At 33.2% G+C, this 19,779-nt stretch overlaps 1 protein-coding gene across 1 annotated transcript in view; it reads left to right on the plus strand.

Moving 5' to 3' along the window:
- LOC141575686 (early endosome antigen 1-like) overlaps window positions 1–18,626 on the plus strand; it is a 62,842-nt gene extending 44,216 nt beyond the window's left edge. The window contains 5 exon segments of the mRNA XM_074355549.1: window positions 688–801; window positions 1,454–1,575; window positions 2,474–2,629; window positions 9,649–9,765; window positions 18,324–18,626. Coding sequence (XP_074211650.1) covers window positions 688–801; window positions 1,454–1,575; window positions 2,474–2,629; window positions 9,649–9,765; window positions 18,324–18,626 — 812 coding nt within the window.
- The last annotated feature ends 1,153 nt before the right edge of the window (window positions 18,627–19,779 follow it).

The following is a 19,779-nucleotide window of genomic DNA, read 5'->3' on the forward strand; positions in this document are numbered from 1 at the left end:
TCTCCTTAGATCATTATATTCTGAAGTTATAAACAAACTTCTGGAATATTACATTAATATGGTTGTTTAGTGAAAATTTAAATCTATATTAAAGAGATGCACCCTTTTTCTCTTGAAATGAAGGAAAGATGAAACTAGCATCTTTGTAATGGACTTTAACTGGAGAAATGCTCAATGAATTAATCAGAATTATATTTTGAGGTTAGCTGTTGTATTTAATGTCCCTCTGATATCTCTTTTCTTTGTTAGAATGAAATAGTAGAAGTTTACTGCATATTTTAGTTGATTATTTTACATAAGGCCTTGCTTGTTCTTAAAACATTTCTAATTACATTTCATATTATAGTACATTTTATCAGAGGAGAGAATGTATTCCTTTTTGGTCAGTTGACAGATTTAGGACAATAACTGAAATATGAAATCAAAATAATCTTTAAACAAACATTTATGTCATTCGGGTGTGATGCTGAGTATTCCTTTCATTTGTTTTATATGTTTGTAAATTATGACTTTGACCTTAAATGAAACATATGCTTAATTCTTGAAATGTGAAGATACTCTGCTTGTAATTGGATAGTAGACTCATGTTGATTGTCTTTAATTACTACAATGATTAAAATATAAGTAATAACAATTAGGAAATGTAATTAATATTGTGTTTCAATAGCTACTGTACTTTTTTTGTAGAACTACAGTCTTTGGAACGACAATTAGAAGAAGCTCAAACAGAAAATTTTAATATTAAGCAAATGAAAGACTTATTTGAACAGAAAGCAGCCCAACTTGCCACTGAAATTGCAGGTAAAATGAATCGGAATTTTTTTTAGCCAATAAATCAGTCTCATTACCTTTTTACCATTGTATGTTTGAGAAATAAACATCGTATTTTAGTGTGATAAAGCATTTGTTAGACTTAATATGGTGATGATTAATGGAATTTAATGGTAAGAGAGTTGCTATAATGATAACAGAGTGCTCTATAAATTGCTTCATTTGTCCTCTCATCTCTGCCTTTCAAAAGACTCACTTTACAGAAGATGAATTTTCTTTTGGGGTATGCTTAAAGATTAACAAGTAACATTTTGAAGAAGTTAAATAATATAGAGTTAGTATTTGTTTATGCTATCAATTACATGTAATTTTTTCAACTACATGCTTTTGGGTAAAATATTATGTATGATTAAGTATACATTAAAATGCTAATTAGTAATTTAGTGTGTGGAATTTACGTAGACAAAGACATTTGATCATTTTAAATTTATCATTTAATGTAATTAGAAGCACAATTTTATTGTATATATTTATAGTTATCTAAGGAATGTGAATTTGAATTAGAGTGATATATATATAGATAGATACAGATATAGCTATGTACTGGAATATAATTTATAAAACTGTTCTTCTCTAAAGTTAATGTCATGAAACTAATATTTATATAACTATCCTTAGTTAGATATAAAGTCAAAATATGATGAAGAAAAGAGTCTTCGAGAAGCTGCTGAACAAAAAATGACACATCTGACAGACCAATTAGATAAAGAGGCGACTGTAATTCAAGATCTGAAGACTGAACTGGTAATTTAGAAACCATTATTAGACTATAAACCTTATTTGAAATTGAAAAATAAAATATGTACTCTGATGAAACTTTTTAGAAATACAGCTTGAGTAAAATGGAGGAAATAAATTCTCCATAGTTTTACCATCTACATATATGAATTTTAAAGTAAAAATTGAAGTTTACAATACATAATTTATGATGTTAACATTCTTATTGTTTCTGTCTTAATATTATCTGTCTTACTTAGTAGTTTTCATATCTGCATCTCTGATCTTACCGTCCTTTGAACTTTGTTTTGTAAATCCACCTACTTTTAGGATACTTTTCTAGCTTCGATTTCAGATTGGACAAGTGTAACATCAAGTCATCATATTTCCTCCATAACTATATTTCTGTCACTGGTACTACCCATTTTCAGCACTCTCCCCAGGCTTAACAACCTGGGATCTGTTCTTGCCTCCTTCCTGTCCTTTATTTAGTACTTAATAGATATATGAATAAATGAATCAACTATATTGAACCTGCAGCAGACTCTAATTATGCTTATATTTGCTCCTCCTTCATTTTATTACCAGTTTCCTAAGATAGAAAATGAAAGAATTTAGCATTTATCAAGTGATTGTTATTACCAGTGAGTGTACTTTGCGAAGGAAGGGAAAGCAATTAAAGCGCTGAAGACAACTGTGAATTTGCTAGTTTGCACGTTGAGTGGTAATACTATTAAATATGAGGCAGAGCGGGAAAAGGAGAGGACTGTTGAAGGGAAGACATTAGTGTTTGATGTTCGGAATCTAATAATTGACATTAAAGATTATTTTTATTTTGATTTCTTTGCAGTAAAATTATTTTAAAAATATGTTATTTTAGTTTCACTGTAATTTTTAATTGAAATGGAAATGTGTTGCTTCATAGCTTCAGAGACCTGGTATAGAAGATGTTGCTGTGCTAAAGAAAGAACTGGTCCAAGTTCAAATGCTAATGGATAACATGACCTTGGAACGTGAGAAAGAATCTGAAAAACTCAAAGATGAATGCAAAAAGTTACAAACAGAGTATGCTAACTCAGAGGTAATGAAGTTCACTGCACTTAAATGAGATTATTGTTAACTTGTTTAGTGTATACTGTTGAGTAAAGCCAGGATTTGAGATTTTTTTCTGAAGACCTATCAAACAGTATTTGCCTTTCTTTCATTTGGTCTGAGTAATATTTGTATATAGTCAGTATGGTTTGATAGTATTTTTTATTTTTGTTTTATGAAGCTAGAAACTTAGAGACGAATGTTTGCATTAAAGAGTATTATTCTATTTAACAAATGGTATATTGTGGAGAAATGATATTTAAAGTTAAATTTGCTCCAGGCTAGTTAATAAGTTTTAATTGAATTTACCTAAATTCAGTTTGGGTAAAGGAAGTGTGATTTAATTTTCTTCAATTGTATTACCAATATTTAGAAAAAAATATTCAAGAAAGGCTTATTTTCTAGTAGACTTGTTTTTTGTTTATCAATTATTGAATTATGTGGTTGAAAGGAGTCTTAAAAATCATCCAGTCTAACACTGCATCCAAGAATCCCCTTTATAGCATCTCTGGTAAGTGATCTACAACTCTTGCTGGGTGATACATTTCTTCATAAGTCAACCATTCCATTGAGTTGACATTTGTTTCCCTGTAATTTGCATGCACAGGTTCAGTTTTCAGCAATTACACAGAATAAATTGTTCTTTTTTTCCACATGAAATATTTGAAGACTATTCATATTTACTCTGAGTTTTCTGTCTTCCAAGATAAACATTCTCAGTTTCTTCTATTGCTCACGTGACTTTGGCCTGTAAATCCCTTATGTAATTATGTCAGTGTATGACAAGCTCTGGGATATGTAGTAAATATTTCTCTTAAAAATCCTAGCCTTTGTTCTTTTTTTACTGTATTATAGGAGATATTTTATTATAACTACTACTATGTGCAGTTCTTAAGCTCCCTTATGTGATGTGGATGTTTGTTTTTCATGTTTTCAGTTTAAAAAGTTAAGTTGTAGTGATATTTTAATTTGCATCTCTTAGAGTTTTTCAGCTTGTGATCTAAAAGCCACTCTATTCATAATTGGTAACATATTAATAAGCCAATGAAGTATAAATATTATAGATAACGTATGTCACTCTTTAGTTTACTTCCTCCTATATCTTATCAATGGGGGAATGGTAAAAGTTTATGGTATAACACATATAGGCATGTGAGAATTTATGATGCTTAACACTTCAGACTTCATGAACCTCAGGTGTAGATTTCCCAAAAGTGATCTTTGTAGCCCAGTGACATTTAATCTCACAACTTTTCAAACAATTTCAGGGAGTTCATGAATTTATCAAAGCCAGATGAAAGCTCCCAATGTATAATTAAGGAGAGTCTGAATCAAAGAATCTCATGAGGAAAAGCCTGATTCAAAATGCTAAAGTAGAAATACTTGAACATAGGTGAATCTAGTCATTTATTTCTGTGGTTCAATAAGAATTACTTTTAATTAAATCTGCCTGATTACTAGTATTTCTCAAATACTAGTAAAAAAAAGTTACACTCTTTTGATTAAAAAATTCCTTTAATGTTATTTGAAATTTCAAAATAAATGTAATAGGGTGACTAAAATTGAATCACAGTAATGGTAGTTTTAGAATACATCTATTTTAATGTGCAATCCTCTTTGACCTTTTCCAACTGAGAATTATGGAGTTATACATACACATCTTTTATAAGTAGAGTTTGACCAAAGAGAATAAACTTACATATTTTGGGAAAAATATATGTGGGAAAATATATCTAAGTAATATTTTACTTAAGGATTACTCTATATGGGACGGTGTAGTTCAGTGGTAGAGTGCATGCTTAGCATGCCTAAGATCCTGGGTTCAATCCTTAGGCCCTCCATTTAAATAAAAAAATAAACCTAATTACCCCCCGCAAAAGAATTACTCTAAGTTTAATATGGAGGATTTTTATAAATTTGTTTTTATTCATGTAGATTAAAATATGTTTATATATAATGAGAATAGGTCATTAGAGATGAGAAAGTTTTAACTAGACATAAAAGATTTGAGGTGAAAGGGTTTAGTATCTTCCCACATTGTCCACCTGTCAACATGGGTGATGAAACAATGATTTGTTTTAATTTAATTTTTTTTTTAAATATAGTCAGTTTACAGTGTGGTGTCAAAGTCTGGCATGATGTTCAGTCGTACACATACATACATATGTTCCTTTTCAAATTTTTCATTATAGGTTACTATAAGATACTGAATATAGTTCCCTGTGTTACACAGTATATATTTGTTTATCTATTTTATATGTAGTAGTTAGTATCTGCAAATCTCGAAATCTCAATTTATACCCCTTGGTAATCATAAGTTTGTTTTCTATGTCTCTGGATCTGTGTCTGTTTGGAAACAATGATTTATTTTTTTCTCTAGAAAAGATATTTCTGAGAAAGAAGAAAAGTGGCTTAGAAATCCATTCTTCACATTTTAATTTCTTTTAAGTTTTCCTAAAATGTATCTTTCCAAGTGTTTTGAAATAAATTTTAAAATACAGGGATTTGTTCTTTCAGGGTAATTGATTTAATATTTCATCATATTTTTAATAAAACAAGGATACTATTTACTTGCTGTTCAGTTAATAAATACATAGTGATCAAGACCTCAGATTATGCTGAAATATTTTGAATAGCTTTAGGAAATAGTAGCTTGAGAGTCAGAGCAGTATATTGTTATTAGAAACAAACTCTTTTTGAGCACTTAGGTTTTGGACACTATGCTAGGCACTTTAAATATGTGGTTTCATTTGTTTCTTTTATCCCTGTAAGTTAAGTATTAAGTTTGTTTTAACCATGTAAGTTAAGTACTAAGTTTGTTTTATGTGTAGGGAATTTGGGCTCATTGAAGTTAAATAACTCATTCAAGGCCATGTACCTAATATAAAGAAGGTAGCATTAGATCCCAGGTTGTATACAAAGCCCGTGTTCTTTTTGTATCATGTTATCTCCCATTTTAGGTGATCTGATGATTGCCTTGTAAGTAAATTTGTGCTATTAATCTTTACTTAATACTTATTATTATTACTTTTTAAATTTTGACATATTGTATTGAATATAGCTTAAATACCTTTGAGTTGTGTCTCATACCATTTCCATATGAAAAAAATTACCGTCTTAATCTTCCATCTCATTTATTTGTTTATAACTCTTTTAGCTTCTGCTTACTCTTTAAATATATGACATGTGTTTTATTAATTTATTAAAATTCCATTCTATTTATTCTTAGTTAAACATGCTAATAAATTATAGCACTGAAGGAACTTAATAGAAAAAATTTTTATTTTTTATTTTACTGCTTTAACTGAACCTAAATATTGACATCAGAAACAAAACACATTAAAATAATTAAAGAAGTGAAAAATGCAGTGGTTTATTTGATATTTCTAGTTTAGGCTGAAGATATATAATCTGGTGTACATTGTTAAATATGTTCCATTACTGTCATTGAAAATATACCTTATGCATTTGTAGACAGTTCATTTTTTTGGTCCAGATATTTTAAAAGGCATATAGAAAAATAACTCATTTTAAAGCATTTAAAAGGGCTTTATAAATAATTAGCTATTCTTTAGATCAGAAATTAAGGCTTTAAAGGTTCATAAAAGTATTATTTCCAAAAATCTGCATTTTTGAAAATATCAAAATGGTAATCAGCTTATTTGGTGTGGTCTTTAATGAAATGATTCTTTAAAAATTTTATTTCTATTCCAAATATACTCATTTGAGTCCTAATTTTTAAAGCTAAAAAGTTTAAAAAGATACGAAATAAGTAATATTACACTCATGCATAGTTATGAAAGAGCATTTGAATATCTTTTAAAAGTATGCTAGTGTAAGAGATCAGAGATTAGTAGTGTGTTTGGACTTTTTATCGTGTGTTCAATGTGTACTTTTGTCAGTCTTGTCTTCCACCTTTCATCTATCATTTTTTTTTTCTGCTTTCTAATGGAGATGCTTAAACTTGAGGTAATGTGTTTTTGGAAGGCTTTGAATAATAGTAATACTTCTAATATAGCACCTTCTTTCATCGTATGGCAAATTTTGTGTTTCAAGGCAATATAAGAACTTCAAAGATATACTCATTTTTGTTTTATTAACCAAGCAAACTTTTAACCATCTTTAAAATAATTATTTGCTAAGAGTAGTAGAATTTGAGGACAATAATTATAATCCTAAAGCACTAGCAGGATGTTTGCTTGAAATATCATTCTTTAATTCTTTTGTAATTTATAGTTTTCTAGTAAAATTTGATGTTAAATTCAATAACATGGCTTCAAGGGAATGCAGGCTATTTTATAGGATCTTATATACTGTTTTCATGGGAACAAATATTTGTTAACTTCTAGGATATAGAGTCACTCATCCCTTTAGTGAGTATTTTTTGAATGCCTGAGTGCCAGCAACTATTTTAGGTGTGGGGAGTACAAGAGTGAATTAAACAGAGTGCCTGCTCTCATAAAGCTTATCTTCCTTTAGCCAAATAATATGTAAGTAAACCAAATCATGATAGAAAGTCGGTTCATGCAAAGTGCTATAAAGAAAAACAAAGCAAGATACAGGCAGTAGTGGGGCTGGAAGTAATATGGGACAGTTTTAGAATGATCAAGGAAGATATCCTCAACGAGGTTACATGGGAAAGAATGAAGTAAGCAAATAGTATGGTGAGTAACTGGGAGCAGCATTCTCAGGAAGAGGGAATGCAAGTGTTACAGCCTCCGGGCACAGATGAGCTTCGCCTGTTAACTAGTAAGGAGTGTCAGTGTGGCTTGAATCTTCTTTGTTTGAATTTCACCATAGTGATAACTAAATAGTGAATGTATTTATTTTCTTTCAAAATTGTGTCTTTCTTCAATCTGTATTTTTTCTTAACTAGAAACATAATACATGATCATTGTAAAAAATTAAAATGACTCATATTGTGCAGTGGAGAAAGTGAAAGTTTCCTGTAATTCACTCCCGTTTCTCCTCTTCCCCACAACTAAAATGTACCTTTAGGTATATACTCTTCCCACATCTTTCTTTTTTCCCTCTTTGAGTAAATTAAATTTAAAAATATTCTTGCTTTTATATTTTTAAAAATATGAATTATAATTTAAAAAAATACATATTTAGTGTACAAAGGATACATTATAAAATTATGTATAAGAACATATCTAAAAGCTATAAAAATAACAAAATTGGGATATGTTTTCTTTGTTTAGTTTCTTCTGCATGTTGGAATTTATCAGCAAGATAGACATGTTACATCTTACAGACTTTAAAGTGGAATCAGGGTATTTTAATGAAATATACTCAAAATTTGCACTTTAGTACATACTGTTTATTATTTCTGTTTATTATGTGCGAGATACTCTAGTCATTCCTTTGATAGGATATTTACAAGTAGGGATTTAAATATAATTTCTTTTCTTGTGTGATAAGTAGGCATTTGTGTTACATGGTTAAAACATAGTAATTTGAAATAGCCAGGTTGTTTTAATGTTTTTATTAATATCCATAGTGTTGCTAATAGAAAATGATTCTGAGATTCAGAGTTGTTAGATACAGCAATTTGAAGTAAACTCTTAATACCTATAACCATGTGAAGGATGCATGACCATTTTAAGACAGGAGGTGTTAGGATATACTTTAAATTGAACACAGTTAAAAAGACATGAATATTTAAACATTCCCTTTTTTGAAATATATGATATATATATATATATATTTTTTTATACATATATTTTCCATAAAAGGTAAGGCCATGAACATATCTCAGACATGCTGCCATTCCCCAAAACATTTTCAAACCTCTTTTAGTTGACTTTAAACCAGTTGGGAAAACACTCAGAAAACTAGTTTCATTAATTTATGGTTATTAAATAAGATAAACCCAAGTGTTTGATCATTCAGTTCACCTACCTTGTTTACTAGTTTGTTTCTAAAACTTATATATTCATCCATTTATAGTGGATTTGGTTTTGTCACTAGTGAGAATCTTTAAAAAGAAAAAAGGTGCCATGCATTCTGGAAGGGTTTCCAAAAGAAATAGCAAAAGATCTTTTGGCATTATTTTTATAATAAATTAGTAGCCTTCTAAGGTTTCCCCCTTGAAGATGAAAGTACTCATTTGTAATATATAATATAGTAACTGCTGATGTATTTGTTAAAATTTTTAAAAAAGTTTACCATATTCATATTATAAAGTTTATTTACTAACAATGTAAACAATGAATTAGAAATACAAAGTTCTTTTCAGTTGTAGGAAAGCATACTTTAAAAACAGTACTTAGTCTCTGTAGTGGTTAAAACTTTCATGTATAGAAAGTTTGTATTTCCAAGATCTTTGCTTATCTTCCTCTTATAATATTTACTAAATGATCAAATCATTGTTTCAATAATAGACATTAATTTTATTTAAAAATGTTAAAATGTATTAAAGCAAATTCATGTCCAGCTATTATCCATGATCATAGTGTGATCCAGGTTAGTGAAACTACATATAATTTCTGTTTGATAACTTCTATAGACAGGTACTTTCAATTACAGTGAAAAAGATGATTCACCACCTTTAAAGGTGTTTCTGTGTTGGTTGTTTGCATTTAACGTGATTTTGAAGTAAAAAGAAAAGGCTATGCTATAGAAGTTGGGAGAAAACACAGGCATGACTTGCATATCCTTTTTAAATTCAGGATTAAAGTATAGAATTTAAAGCCAGTAAATTCAAGTTTGCAGTTTGGTGCTTACTTCAGACACATAAAATAGGATGTCAACTTTTCACTTACTGTATTATTAAATAAAGTTGTTCATTTTGGATAAATTTTAAAAATTAATTTTCAGTCAAAGAAGTTGTGGGGTGGCAGTAGAGGGTGGTAAGATAAAGAACCAAGTTGAAATTTCTAAGGATTATTTCAATTTAACAACAACAATGACAAAAATCTATGGAATCTTAAAACCTCTGGATGCTTTCATTTCCTTTTTCATTTTAGTTTGCTCTAATTTTTTCTTTTTTTTTTTTCTTTTTAGGCCACAGTAAGCCAGCTGAGAAGTGAACTTGCCAAACGCCCCCAGGAAGTTGCTGTATATGTGCAGGAACTACAGAAACTTTAAAGTTCAGTTAATGAATTAACACAAAAAAATCAGGTGAGAATTTAAAAACTATATATAATGGGAAAGTGATTTTGTATATCTTAAATTTTAATCTTGTGTATGTTATTTATACATTGGCACAGTACAGTGTGAGTTAAGTTTTTTGTTGTTGTTTTTTTTTTTTAATGTTACGTACATTCACACTGTTACGCAACCTGTCTCCAGAACTCTTTTCATCTTGGAAAACTAAAAGTATACTCATTAAACAGTATTAAACAATTCCCCATTCACTGTCTCCCCTGACCCAAACCTTTTTTACTTTCTATATCTATGAATTTACTATTCTAAGTAACTCATATGAGTGGAATCACAGTATTTGTTTTTTTGTGCCTGGTTTAGTTCACATGGGATAATGTCCTCAAGGTTCATCCATGTTGTAGCCTGTGTCAGATTCTCCTACCTTTTTAAGGATAAATAATATTACATTGTACATGTGTTATCATATTATCTATTCATCTGTTGATGGATACTTGGATTGCTTCCTTCTTTGGGCTATTGTGAATAGCACTGCTTTGAACATGGGTATACAAATATCTGTTTGAGACCCTGCTTTCAGTTCTTTTGGGTATATACCCAGAAGTGGAATTGCTGGATCAGATGGTAATTGTTTTCAATTTTTTGAGGATTTCACCGTACTGTTTTCTATAGTGGCTGTATCCTTTTAAATTCCTATCAGCAGTGTACAAGGATTCAACAGTTTCTCCATATCCTTGCCAAAATTTGTTATTTTCTGTGTTTATTTTTGTTTTTGTTTTTTTTATAGTAGCCATCTTAATGAGTGTTAAGGTGGTATCTCATCATGGTTGATTTGCATTTCCCTAGTGATTAGGTTGATGAGCATCTTTTCATATGCTTGTTGGCCATATAATTTTAGTTGGGTTGTTTGTGTTTTTGTTGAGTTGTAGGAGTCCTTTATATGCTTTCGATATTAATCCCTTATTGGATACATGATTTTGCAAATATTTTCTCTCATTCTTTAGGTTGCCTTTTCACTCTGTTCATTGTGTCTTTTTGTAAAGGAAAAACACTCCTGTGTGTCTCCTCTACTCTCAGTACTGTACCGCAACTTCACATCTGACATCAGATGTGTGGGTGTTCTGTATATCAACAATTCTGCGACACCAGCTGGGTGTCCGACAGTTTAACTCAATTCTTACACTATTTACCTGGAGCTGGCATCAGATTAAGGGTGCAGTCCCACCAGACTGTGCCTGAACACCCGTACCTTCCCCACACCCCAATTCAGACACCAGTTCAAAGTCCATCTTGTTACTTGTACTTCTGAGCAACTGGCTATAAATGGGAGGTTCCCAGGCCTCTGCCTCTGGTTCAATTAATTTGCTAGAGTGACTCACAGAACTTGGGAAAACATTTTACTTATTACATGACTGGTTTGTTATAAATGACTGTAACTCAAGAACAGCCAGATGGAAGAGATGCATAGGGCAAGATACGTGGGAAAGTATATGAAGCTTCCATGCTTTCTCTGGGAGCTCTCCACACGTTCATCAACCTGAAATCTCTCAAATTTCTTTCCTTCTTTACATAGGCACAGATGATCAAATCACTGGCCATTGGTGATTTAAATCAACCTTTAGCCCCCTCTTCTCTCCCTGGGGAGCAGGTAGGGCTAAAAGTTCAACCCTTCCTTCAAGTTTGGTGCCCCTAGCACCGGCCCCCATCCTTAGAGCTTTCTAAAGAATCACCTCATTATTAAAAACTCATAGGTGGCTGAAGGGGGCTTGTTATGAATAGCAAAGGATATCTTTATTGCTCTTATCACATAGGAAATTCCTAGGGTTTTAGGAGCCCAGTTCCAGAAATGGGGACCAGGACCAAATGTATATTTTACAGTATCGCACCTTGGATGCACAGAAGTTTTAGATCTAATCCAATTTGTCTGTTTTTACTTTTCTTGCCATGTTTTTGGTGTCATATCCAAGAAATCATTGCCAAATTTTGTCATGAAGCTTTTCACCTGTTTTCTTCTAATAGTTTTGTAATTTTAGATCTTTGATCCATTTTGGAAAATTTTTTTACAGCATAAGGTAAGGGTTCAGTTTCTTTCTTTTGTATTTGGATATCCAGTGTTCCTAGCACCAGTTGTTGAAAGGACTGTTCTTTTTTTCTATTGAATGGTCTTGGCACCCTTGTTGAAAATCATTTGACCATGTGTGAGTATTTATTTCTGGGTTCTCTATTCTTATTCTGTTGGTTTAGATGTCTTTTTAAATGTCAGTACCACATTGTTTTGACTACTGTAGCTTTCAATAAGTTTTGAAATCAGGAAGTGTGAGACCTCCAACTTTGTTCTTATTCTGTATTTTTTTTAATGTTAATATTTTCCACTTTGTTTCTTTAAAGATGAGCAACAGATAATATTTAGTTTGGAGGCAGGGCAGGCATGGTATTAATACTTTTTCCCCCCATGTCTTTACTTTTTTGTTGGTGGAATAATAGGGAGTTATTAAATCTTTTTACTCAAATGTATGGTGAATTTGTTGGCTTTGCTTTAAATAACTTGAACCTAGTATTCTGATGAAATATAACAAGGAAAAATCAAGACAGAAAGTAACATGGTAGAAGGGAAAAAGAGATGAGAATAATTGGTTGTAAATAGTAAGCTTCTTGTCACAGCCAGGTGAATGAACTTGGGAGCACATCCTCCAAGTCTTGTCAAGTTTTCAGAGACTATAGTTCTGGCCCATGGCTTACTATAGTCTAAGAGAAACCTTGAGGTGGAACCATCCAGCTAAGCTGTTTCTGAATTCCCTGACCCTCAGAAAATGTGTCAGATAATAGATAAAATTTTCAGCTCCTAAGTTTTGGGGTGTTTTTTGCTTGTGCCCTTGCACAGTATTTCTCAAACTTCTTGATCTCAAGACTGCTTTATATTCTCAAAAGTGTCATGAACCCCAAAGAACTTTTATTTATTTATTTTTTTGGTTGCATCTATGGACAGTTATGTCAGAAATTAAAATAAACTAAAAATATATGTTCATTATTTTATTTAGAAAACAGTAACCATTAGATATTAACATAAATAACAAAAATCCTATTAAAAATGTCTAATTTCCAATATAAAAAATAGTGGTGGTAGTTTACATTTTTTCAGTCCTCTTTAATGTCTAGCTAATACAGGACAGATGGATTCTTCTGTCTGCTTTTACCTTTAATCTGTTGTGATATGGTTGAAGTGTGCATAGAAAACTTAGTTTTACACAGATGTAGTTGGAAAAGGGAGGACTAAATAGCCTTTTCAGATAATTGTAGCTATTTTTATTTGATATTGTACTGAAATTAGATAAGGTATAGTTTCTCAAAAGTTAGTTGCAGTGTAGATTCTGAAACCATATCAATGCAGTTTTTGTACTTTGTAACACTGAAATTCATTCCTCTGTCTTGCCTTTTGAATAGACCTTTCCTATGCATGATTTTTATAACATAATGCATTAGTCATGTGAAAAATACTGGTTCACTGAGTTATGCAGATTTCCCAGATATTGAACAGTTCACTGTACAGTATAAAACAAGTCACATTTGTCAACATCACCATCAATCTCAGTACAGGCTTTAAGCATAAGGAAGTGTCAAGCTCATGGTGGTAGATACAAGTTTTCCAAAATTCTAAGCTTCATCTTGAAGCTTCAGTTTTATCATTGGCAACCAACGGGATCACTTCTATTCTTTGACATGACAGATTCTCTTCCTACCCAAGTCTGAATAATGATAGTTCGTCCATGATTCTTTCCAGTTGAAATAGCGTTTCAAGGAAAAAAGCAACTAGCTCAATTGCATAAATGCTTTTCTATGTGACAATTACATTATTCTTTGGTATGCAGCCAAAGTGATCCATATATACTTCCTATTTTTTCACACAGTTTTTCTTTTTTCTTGTTACAAATACTGCAGCTATGAACTTTCACCATAAATCTCATGCATTTGTGCAGGAATTAAATTGTTATGTACTCTCATGTGAAATTGCTGGGCTACTGGCTACATACATACTCATATTTACTAGGTGATCCCAAACTGTTTTCCAAAGTAATTATACTAGTTTACCATTTTCTATTTCTCCATCAACACTTGGTGCTGACGGATTTTTAAAATTTAATCTTTTTATGGCTGATAAAAACCTCCCTGCCTCCCTGTCCCTCCTTTTTTTCTCCTGTCAAACTCTATGTAGAAAACATCTACATACACTTTAGTTTTATCTTTGTCCCTCAATTTGATTTTTAATTTCTTTTGAGATTAGAGTTGACCTTCTGCCTCTTGGAAGATGGCCAGATGTGTACATGCAGCAGATGTTTATGATCAGTGTAGTTTGTTACGTATTTCTGAAACATCAAACCGTTAATATTTATGAAACAAATATCATATATATATATATATATATATATATATATATATATATATATATATTCACACATGCCTACATACGTGCACACACACTGTTAAAGGAAGTACTCTGTCTATTTTATGAGCACTACAGGGAATCAAGATGGTTTAGTGTGGTAAAAATGGAATTTTTTATTAGGGGATAAGAGGATTTTCTACTAATCTTAATAATCTTTACAGAAGTGTAATACTTGACAATTTTTTTTCAAAGTGTTTTCCTGCTTAGGATTTTTTTCACCAGTTAGAGCAGGAGCAAGCAGAGAGGTGCATCTATCTATCGCTCTCTCTCTCTTTTTTTTTTTTTTTTTGAATTTTTGCCTTCTGCCTCCCTCGCCACTCCTCACCCTTTGTCCTTGATAAATCATAATTGTTGACAGTGGTGATATCCAAGTGTTGTAAATTTGGAAATCTCTATGCTTGGTCTTTTGAAGGCTATTACATGAAATGCCTTGGCAGCTTTTGTAGGTCATAGGCAGCATCAGGGTGGATAGGTTACATTTTAAAATATAATGAATGGGAAAAATAGTTGCTTTTATGTTAATGTCAAGTTCTCAGCATTAAGCCAGTGTTTTTTAATTACTGACTTGGAAAACTTAAAAACGAGAGGAATATTGAGGGAGCCTCCTTCTTAGTTTCTAATAAGAATCATATTCTGACATTTAAACAATTCTGCAGCTTAGTTTAACTATTTCTGTATGATTCTGAACAAAATCATATGTTTATTTAAAGCTACTAATGTGATTAACATGGGTCACTGTAAGAGACTGACTGTTTTCTGGGTTACACCTCTTATCCATTTTCCATTCTTCGTTGCTCTCCACTTTCCAACGGTCCCAGTATTAAGGTGCTCATAGGCCAGAGCGAGAGCCAGATGTGGCAAGTAGTTGTATCGCTGTGTATTACCACTGTGTTGCCAAGTGGTATACTGACATGAACAGAATAGTACAGTGGTCAAAAGCCCATTTAAATCTCAGCTTTGCCACTAACTGGTTGTGACACACATACTCTTAAAGTGTGTTTCCTCTTCTGCTAAGAAGTACTGTTATATCCATTTGCCTCTTAGGATTGATGTGAGTATTGAATACATTAATAGATGTTAAAGTGCTTAGACTAGTGTCTGGCTTTTAGAAAGCACCTCAATGAATATTTGTTGTCACTGTTTTTATTTGGAAGTGTTGTGATGCCGAGTTGGATCAAGACCACGGTGGATGTTTTCCTATCTTACTGACTAGTAAATCAGGAAAGGCGTTTGTAGAAGACAACTTTATTTAGCTTAGTCTTTAGGGATGCTAAGGAGCATATCATGTGGCAGAGGGGTTAATGGCATTTCATTTTAGAGATAGATATATCTATAGAAGGCATGGGAACATGTAAGAGCACAAAATACAAGATGTTGGAGAGCTACAAATAGTTAATTTGTTCTTTCTCACAAAGCTGTTTTGAGGAACAAATGAGATCCCTGAAACTACTCTGTAAGCTCTCAAGCTATAAAAAATACCATTCTTTTTGCATTTCTTCTCATTACCTGACTAGTAACAAGTGGATAATAGAGCCTAATACAGGGAAATTGTCTCTGTAAGAAAATACGTTGAAAGAACAATTGGTGAGGAAATCAAAAGAGGACTGGACATTCAGAAGGAAAGACTTTTGCCTACTCAAATGATAATTGTTATAAACCAATCTTAACATTCATTTTATATTTTAAATTTGAATAGTATAAGTTTGGAGGAGCATGAATTGACTCACTGAGTGTCTGAATTGTGTTGTGGAAAGTTTATTGGACTTAGAATCATAATACGTGACTCTGCCACCTGGCCAAGTCATATCAAGCTTTTGACTTTAGCTTCTTCATCCATACAATGGGGATGATAATGTCTATCTCATTTTTTGTTGTAAGGATTGATATAGAGAAGAGAATGTGCAATTATTGATTTCCTTAATGGATTCTACTGCATTAAAAAATCAATCTTCAAAAACCATGTTTTCACTATACTTTTTGCTTCAGATTCTATGGGAAGATGATAATGAGAATGAAAAGTTTGTCATACTAAATTCAGTTAGCCTTTTGCATGTAAAAATTACATCATGTGAGTGTATTAGTTTCTTTTAAAAAGAAAGTAAGTGATTTAGGTTCTTTTAAAATTTAATTAGCTCTCATCTGTGCAGTAAAGCAGGAAGATTTTGATTAATTTTTTAGGCAAGTGAATTTTAAACAGTCAATGGTTGTTATGTATTTTTTGCTTCTTAAAGAGCGGAGCTGTCTGAGGGATTATGTGTAGAACTAGTGGGATTACTTGGTTACTTTAAGCCTATGGGGAAGAAGACTTACTACCTCATTACTAGCCTTAATTTTAGTAGCATTAAAAAAAATTATATCCCACCCAAGTTCTCAGTATTAGTGTGGTTGCATTCATAAAATTTAGTAACTTGGACTTTTCTTCAAAAAGATACAAGATATCTATAATGATCAACAAATAGATTTAGCTTACGAATTCTAAAATAAATGTTATCTTCTTAAAAGTAGAAAATTATGTCAAGAAAGATGTGGAGTTACTAACAAGACACAAATATTTATATAAAAAAAGAATTTTCCTAATATACAGATTGACTCAAAATTACTATTTTTTTCTCTAGTCTTTTGGCTCTGTCTCTTTTTTTCTGTTTCTGTTGGTTGGTCAAGACACATCTCTGCTAATTTTGCCCAGAATTTATGGTTGTTCTTTTTACTTTGTCTCCCATCTTCTCTTTGTTATATATATACTTATATCATCTTTCTGACATTGCTTTTTCTATAGTATATTCCTACTTGGTAATTTATATTAACGAACTTCTCAGACGGGTGTTCAAGAATCATTACTGCTGCCTGCCTTTCCCACTTTGGTACCTAGACTTATTACTCCCCTCGAGGTAATAAATAGCATTTGTTATTTTCCCTCATGCAACTTGTTTGTTCCTTTGTGACTTTATCTATTTATGTCTTCTTGTATAGAGCAGATAGCATGAGTCATGTCTACCTATTGCTTAACTCCTCTCACCACTTTACCAAGTTAAAAGTTTATTTTCATGTGATTTTTAACTTACTAGTTAGTCCCACTCAACTTTACTCATTTTATTTAAGACTATATACTCAAGAAATTTAACACAGCTTTTCTATTAATCCATTTTTGCCTATGCATTATGTTTCAACTTTGTTAGAAAAGTTTTTTGTTTTTTTGATATGCGTGTTTCATTTAGATTAGTCTGTTTAAAGGTCAGAGGCTTTGCTAGTCCTCCACTACATCTGTAGTATCCCCTTCTAGCACACTGCATATAAAAAGTGAGCATTATAAATGTCCATGATTGACTCATCAGGTGCTCACCGTGGCTTCTTATCCTGGCTATCTTTGTTACAGAATTGAGTTAAAATTCTGATCCATACCTTATGTGTACATATGATGACTTAAAAATGTTCAATATTAATTGTAACAACTCCACTAAGACCAGACTTTGACATTTGATTAGGCTGACTGATCCAGATCTTTGATTGGAGGTGTCAGTTTTTATACTTTATACTTGATAGTACTGAGTAAAATAACAAAACATGAGATAGGTTAGTGAAATTTTTAGATCACTGTTTTTACATACCTAGAAAGAACTCTGAATTACTCCTAAAAATAGTGTTTGTTAAGAAGAGCAAAAACTAGGAATCAGTAGAATCAGGCATACTACAGCAGTGAATGGTATTGTTATGCTAAAACTCTTACCAACTATGAAATTGTAAAGCCAGAAATCAGAATTGCTGAGGTATATTGTTATGTAAAACAATTTTTGATGATAGAGGAGTAGTTTTAATTTTTAACTCAAATGAGAGAATGTAAATATTTTGCATACCTTAAAGAGTCTAGTTAGTAGATTTTAGTGTTTTCATTTCATGTCAAAATTTTGTTAGTAGTTCTTATTACACTAGTACTAAGAGCTTAGTCAAGTGGACCAATAATAAAATCATAAGTTAGTATGTAATGATTTAATTCTTGGTTGGATATTTTCACTGTTTTTATATTGTAATAATGACTAAAATATTTAGTACGAAATGATACTGCTCTAAAGATTGTTTGAATAATTAAAATAATTGAAAGTATTAGGAAAAGAAATACATTGTTAAATTGATATTTCAGGACTTGACTGAAAAGTTGCAGAAGAAAGAACTGGACTATACTCAGTTAGAGGAGAAACACAATGAAGAATGTGTGAGTAAAAAGAATATACAAGCAAGCCTTCCTCAGAAAGACTTAGATTATCAACAGCTTCAGTCAAGGTTATCTGCATCTGAAACGTCTCTGCAGAGAATACAGGCAGAACTAGGTGAAAAGGGAGAAGCTACTCAAAAGCTCAAGGAAGAACTGTCAGAAGTGGAGACCAAGTACCAGCATCTTAAGGCAGAATTTAAACAAACTCTTAATGAATGTTCGTTCATCTAGCACAAAGGGAATGGGTTGCGTCCCGTCCCAAAAGTGGAGACCCCTTTCTTTGCGCTCCTGCACTCTGTCTGTCCCTGTCCCTCCTGGACACTCTGTGGAGTCCCATCCCTGAGGTGGGTGTCTCCATTTGTTTACCCGCTGCAATAAGTCCCTGTCCCTCCTGGACTGTCTGTGGTTTCCCATGCCTGAGGTGTGGTCTCCCCTTCATTGACCCCCTGAAGTCTGTCTGTCCCTGTTCTCTTTGACCCTCTGTGGAGTCCCGTCCCTGAGGGGGAGTCTCCCTTTCACTGCCCCCTGCTCTCTGTCTGTCCCTGTCCTACTGGACCCTCTGTGGGGTCCCGTCCCTGAGGTTGGGTGTCCCCTTCATTGCCCCCCTGCACTATGTCTGTCCTTTCACCTCTTGGACCCTCTGTGGGATCCCGTTCCTAAGGTAGGGGGTCTCCCTTTCATTTCCGCCCTGCACTGTATGTCCCTGTCCGTCCTAGACCCTCTGTGGGGTCCCTGAGGTGGGGTCTCCCCTTCATTTCCCCCTTGCACTCTGTCCCTGTCCCTCATGGACTGTCTGTAGATTCCCATCCCTGAGGTGGTGTCTCCCCTACTTTGTCCCCCTGAAGTCTGTCTGTCCCTGTCCTCCTGGAACACTGAGGGGTCCCATCCCTGATGCGGGGTCTCCTCTACATTGCCCCGCTGCACTCTGACTGTCCCAGTCCTCCTGGACCCTCTGTGGGGTCCCTGATGTGGCGTCTCCCCTTCATTTCCCCTGCTGCACTCTATCTGTCCCTGTCCCTCCTGGACCCTCTGCAGGGACCCAGAGTTGGGGTCTCCCCTTCGTTGCCCCCCTGCACTCTGTATATCCCTGTCCCTCCTGGACCCTCTGTGGGGTCCCATCCCTGAGTTTGGGGTCTCCCTTTCATTGCCCCCCTGCACTCTCTGTGTCCCTGTCCTCCTGGAACACTCAGGGGTCCCTTCCATGAGGTGGGATCTCCCCTTCATTGCCCCCCTGTTTCTGTCTGTGTCCCTCCTGGTCCTCTGTGGGGACCCATCCCTGAGGTGGGATCTCCCCTTCATTGCACCCCTGCACTCTGTCTGTCCCTGTCCCTCCTGGTCCCTCTGTGGGGTCCCAGAGGTGGGGTCTCCCCTTCTTTGCCCCACT

The sequence above is a fragment of the Camelus bactrianus genome, chromosome 31, assembly GCF_048773025.1.
Source record: "Camelus bactrianus isolate YW-2024 breed Bactrian camel chromosome 31, ASM4877302v1, whole genome shotgun sequence".
NCBI classification, from domain to species: Eukaryota; Metazoa; Chordata; class Mammalia; order Artiodactyla; family Camelidae; genus Camelus; species Camelus bactrianus.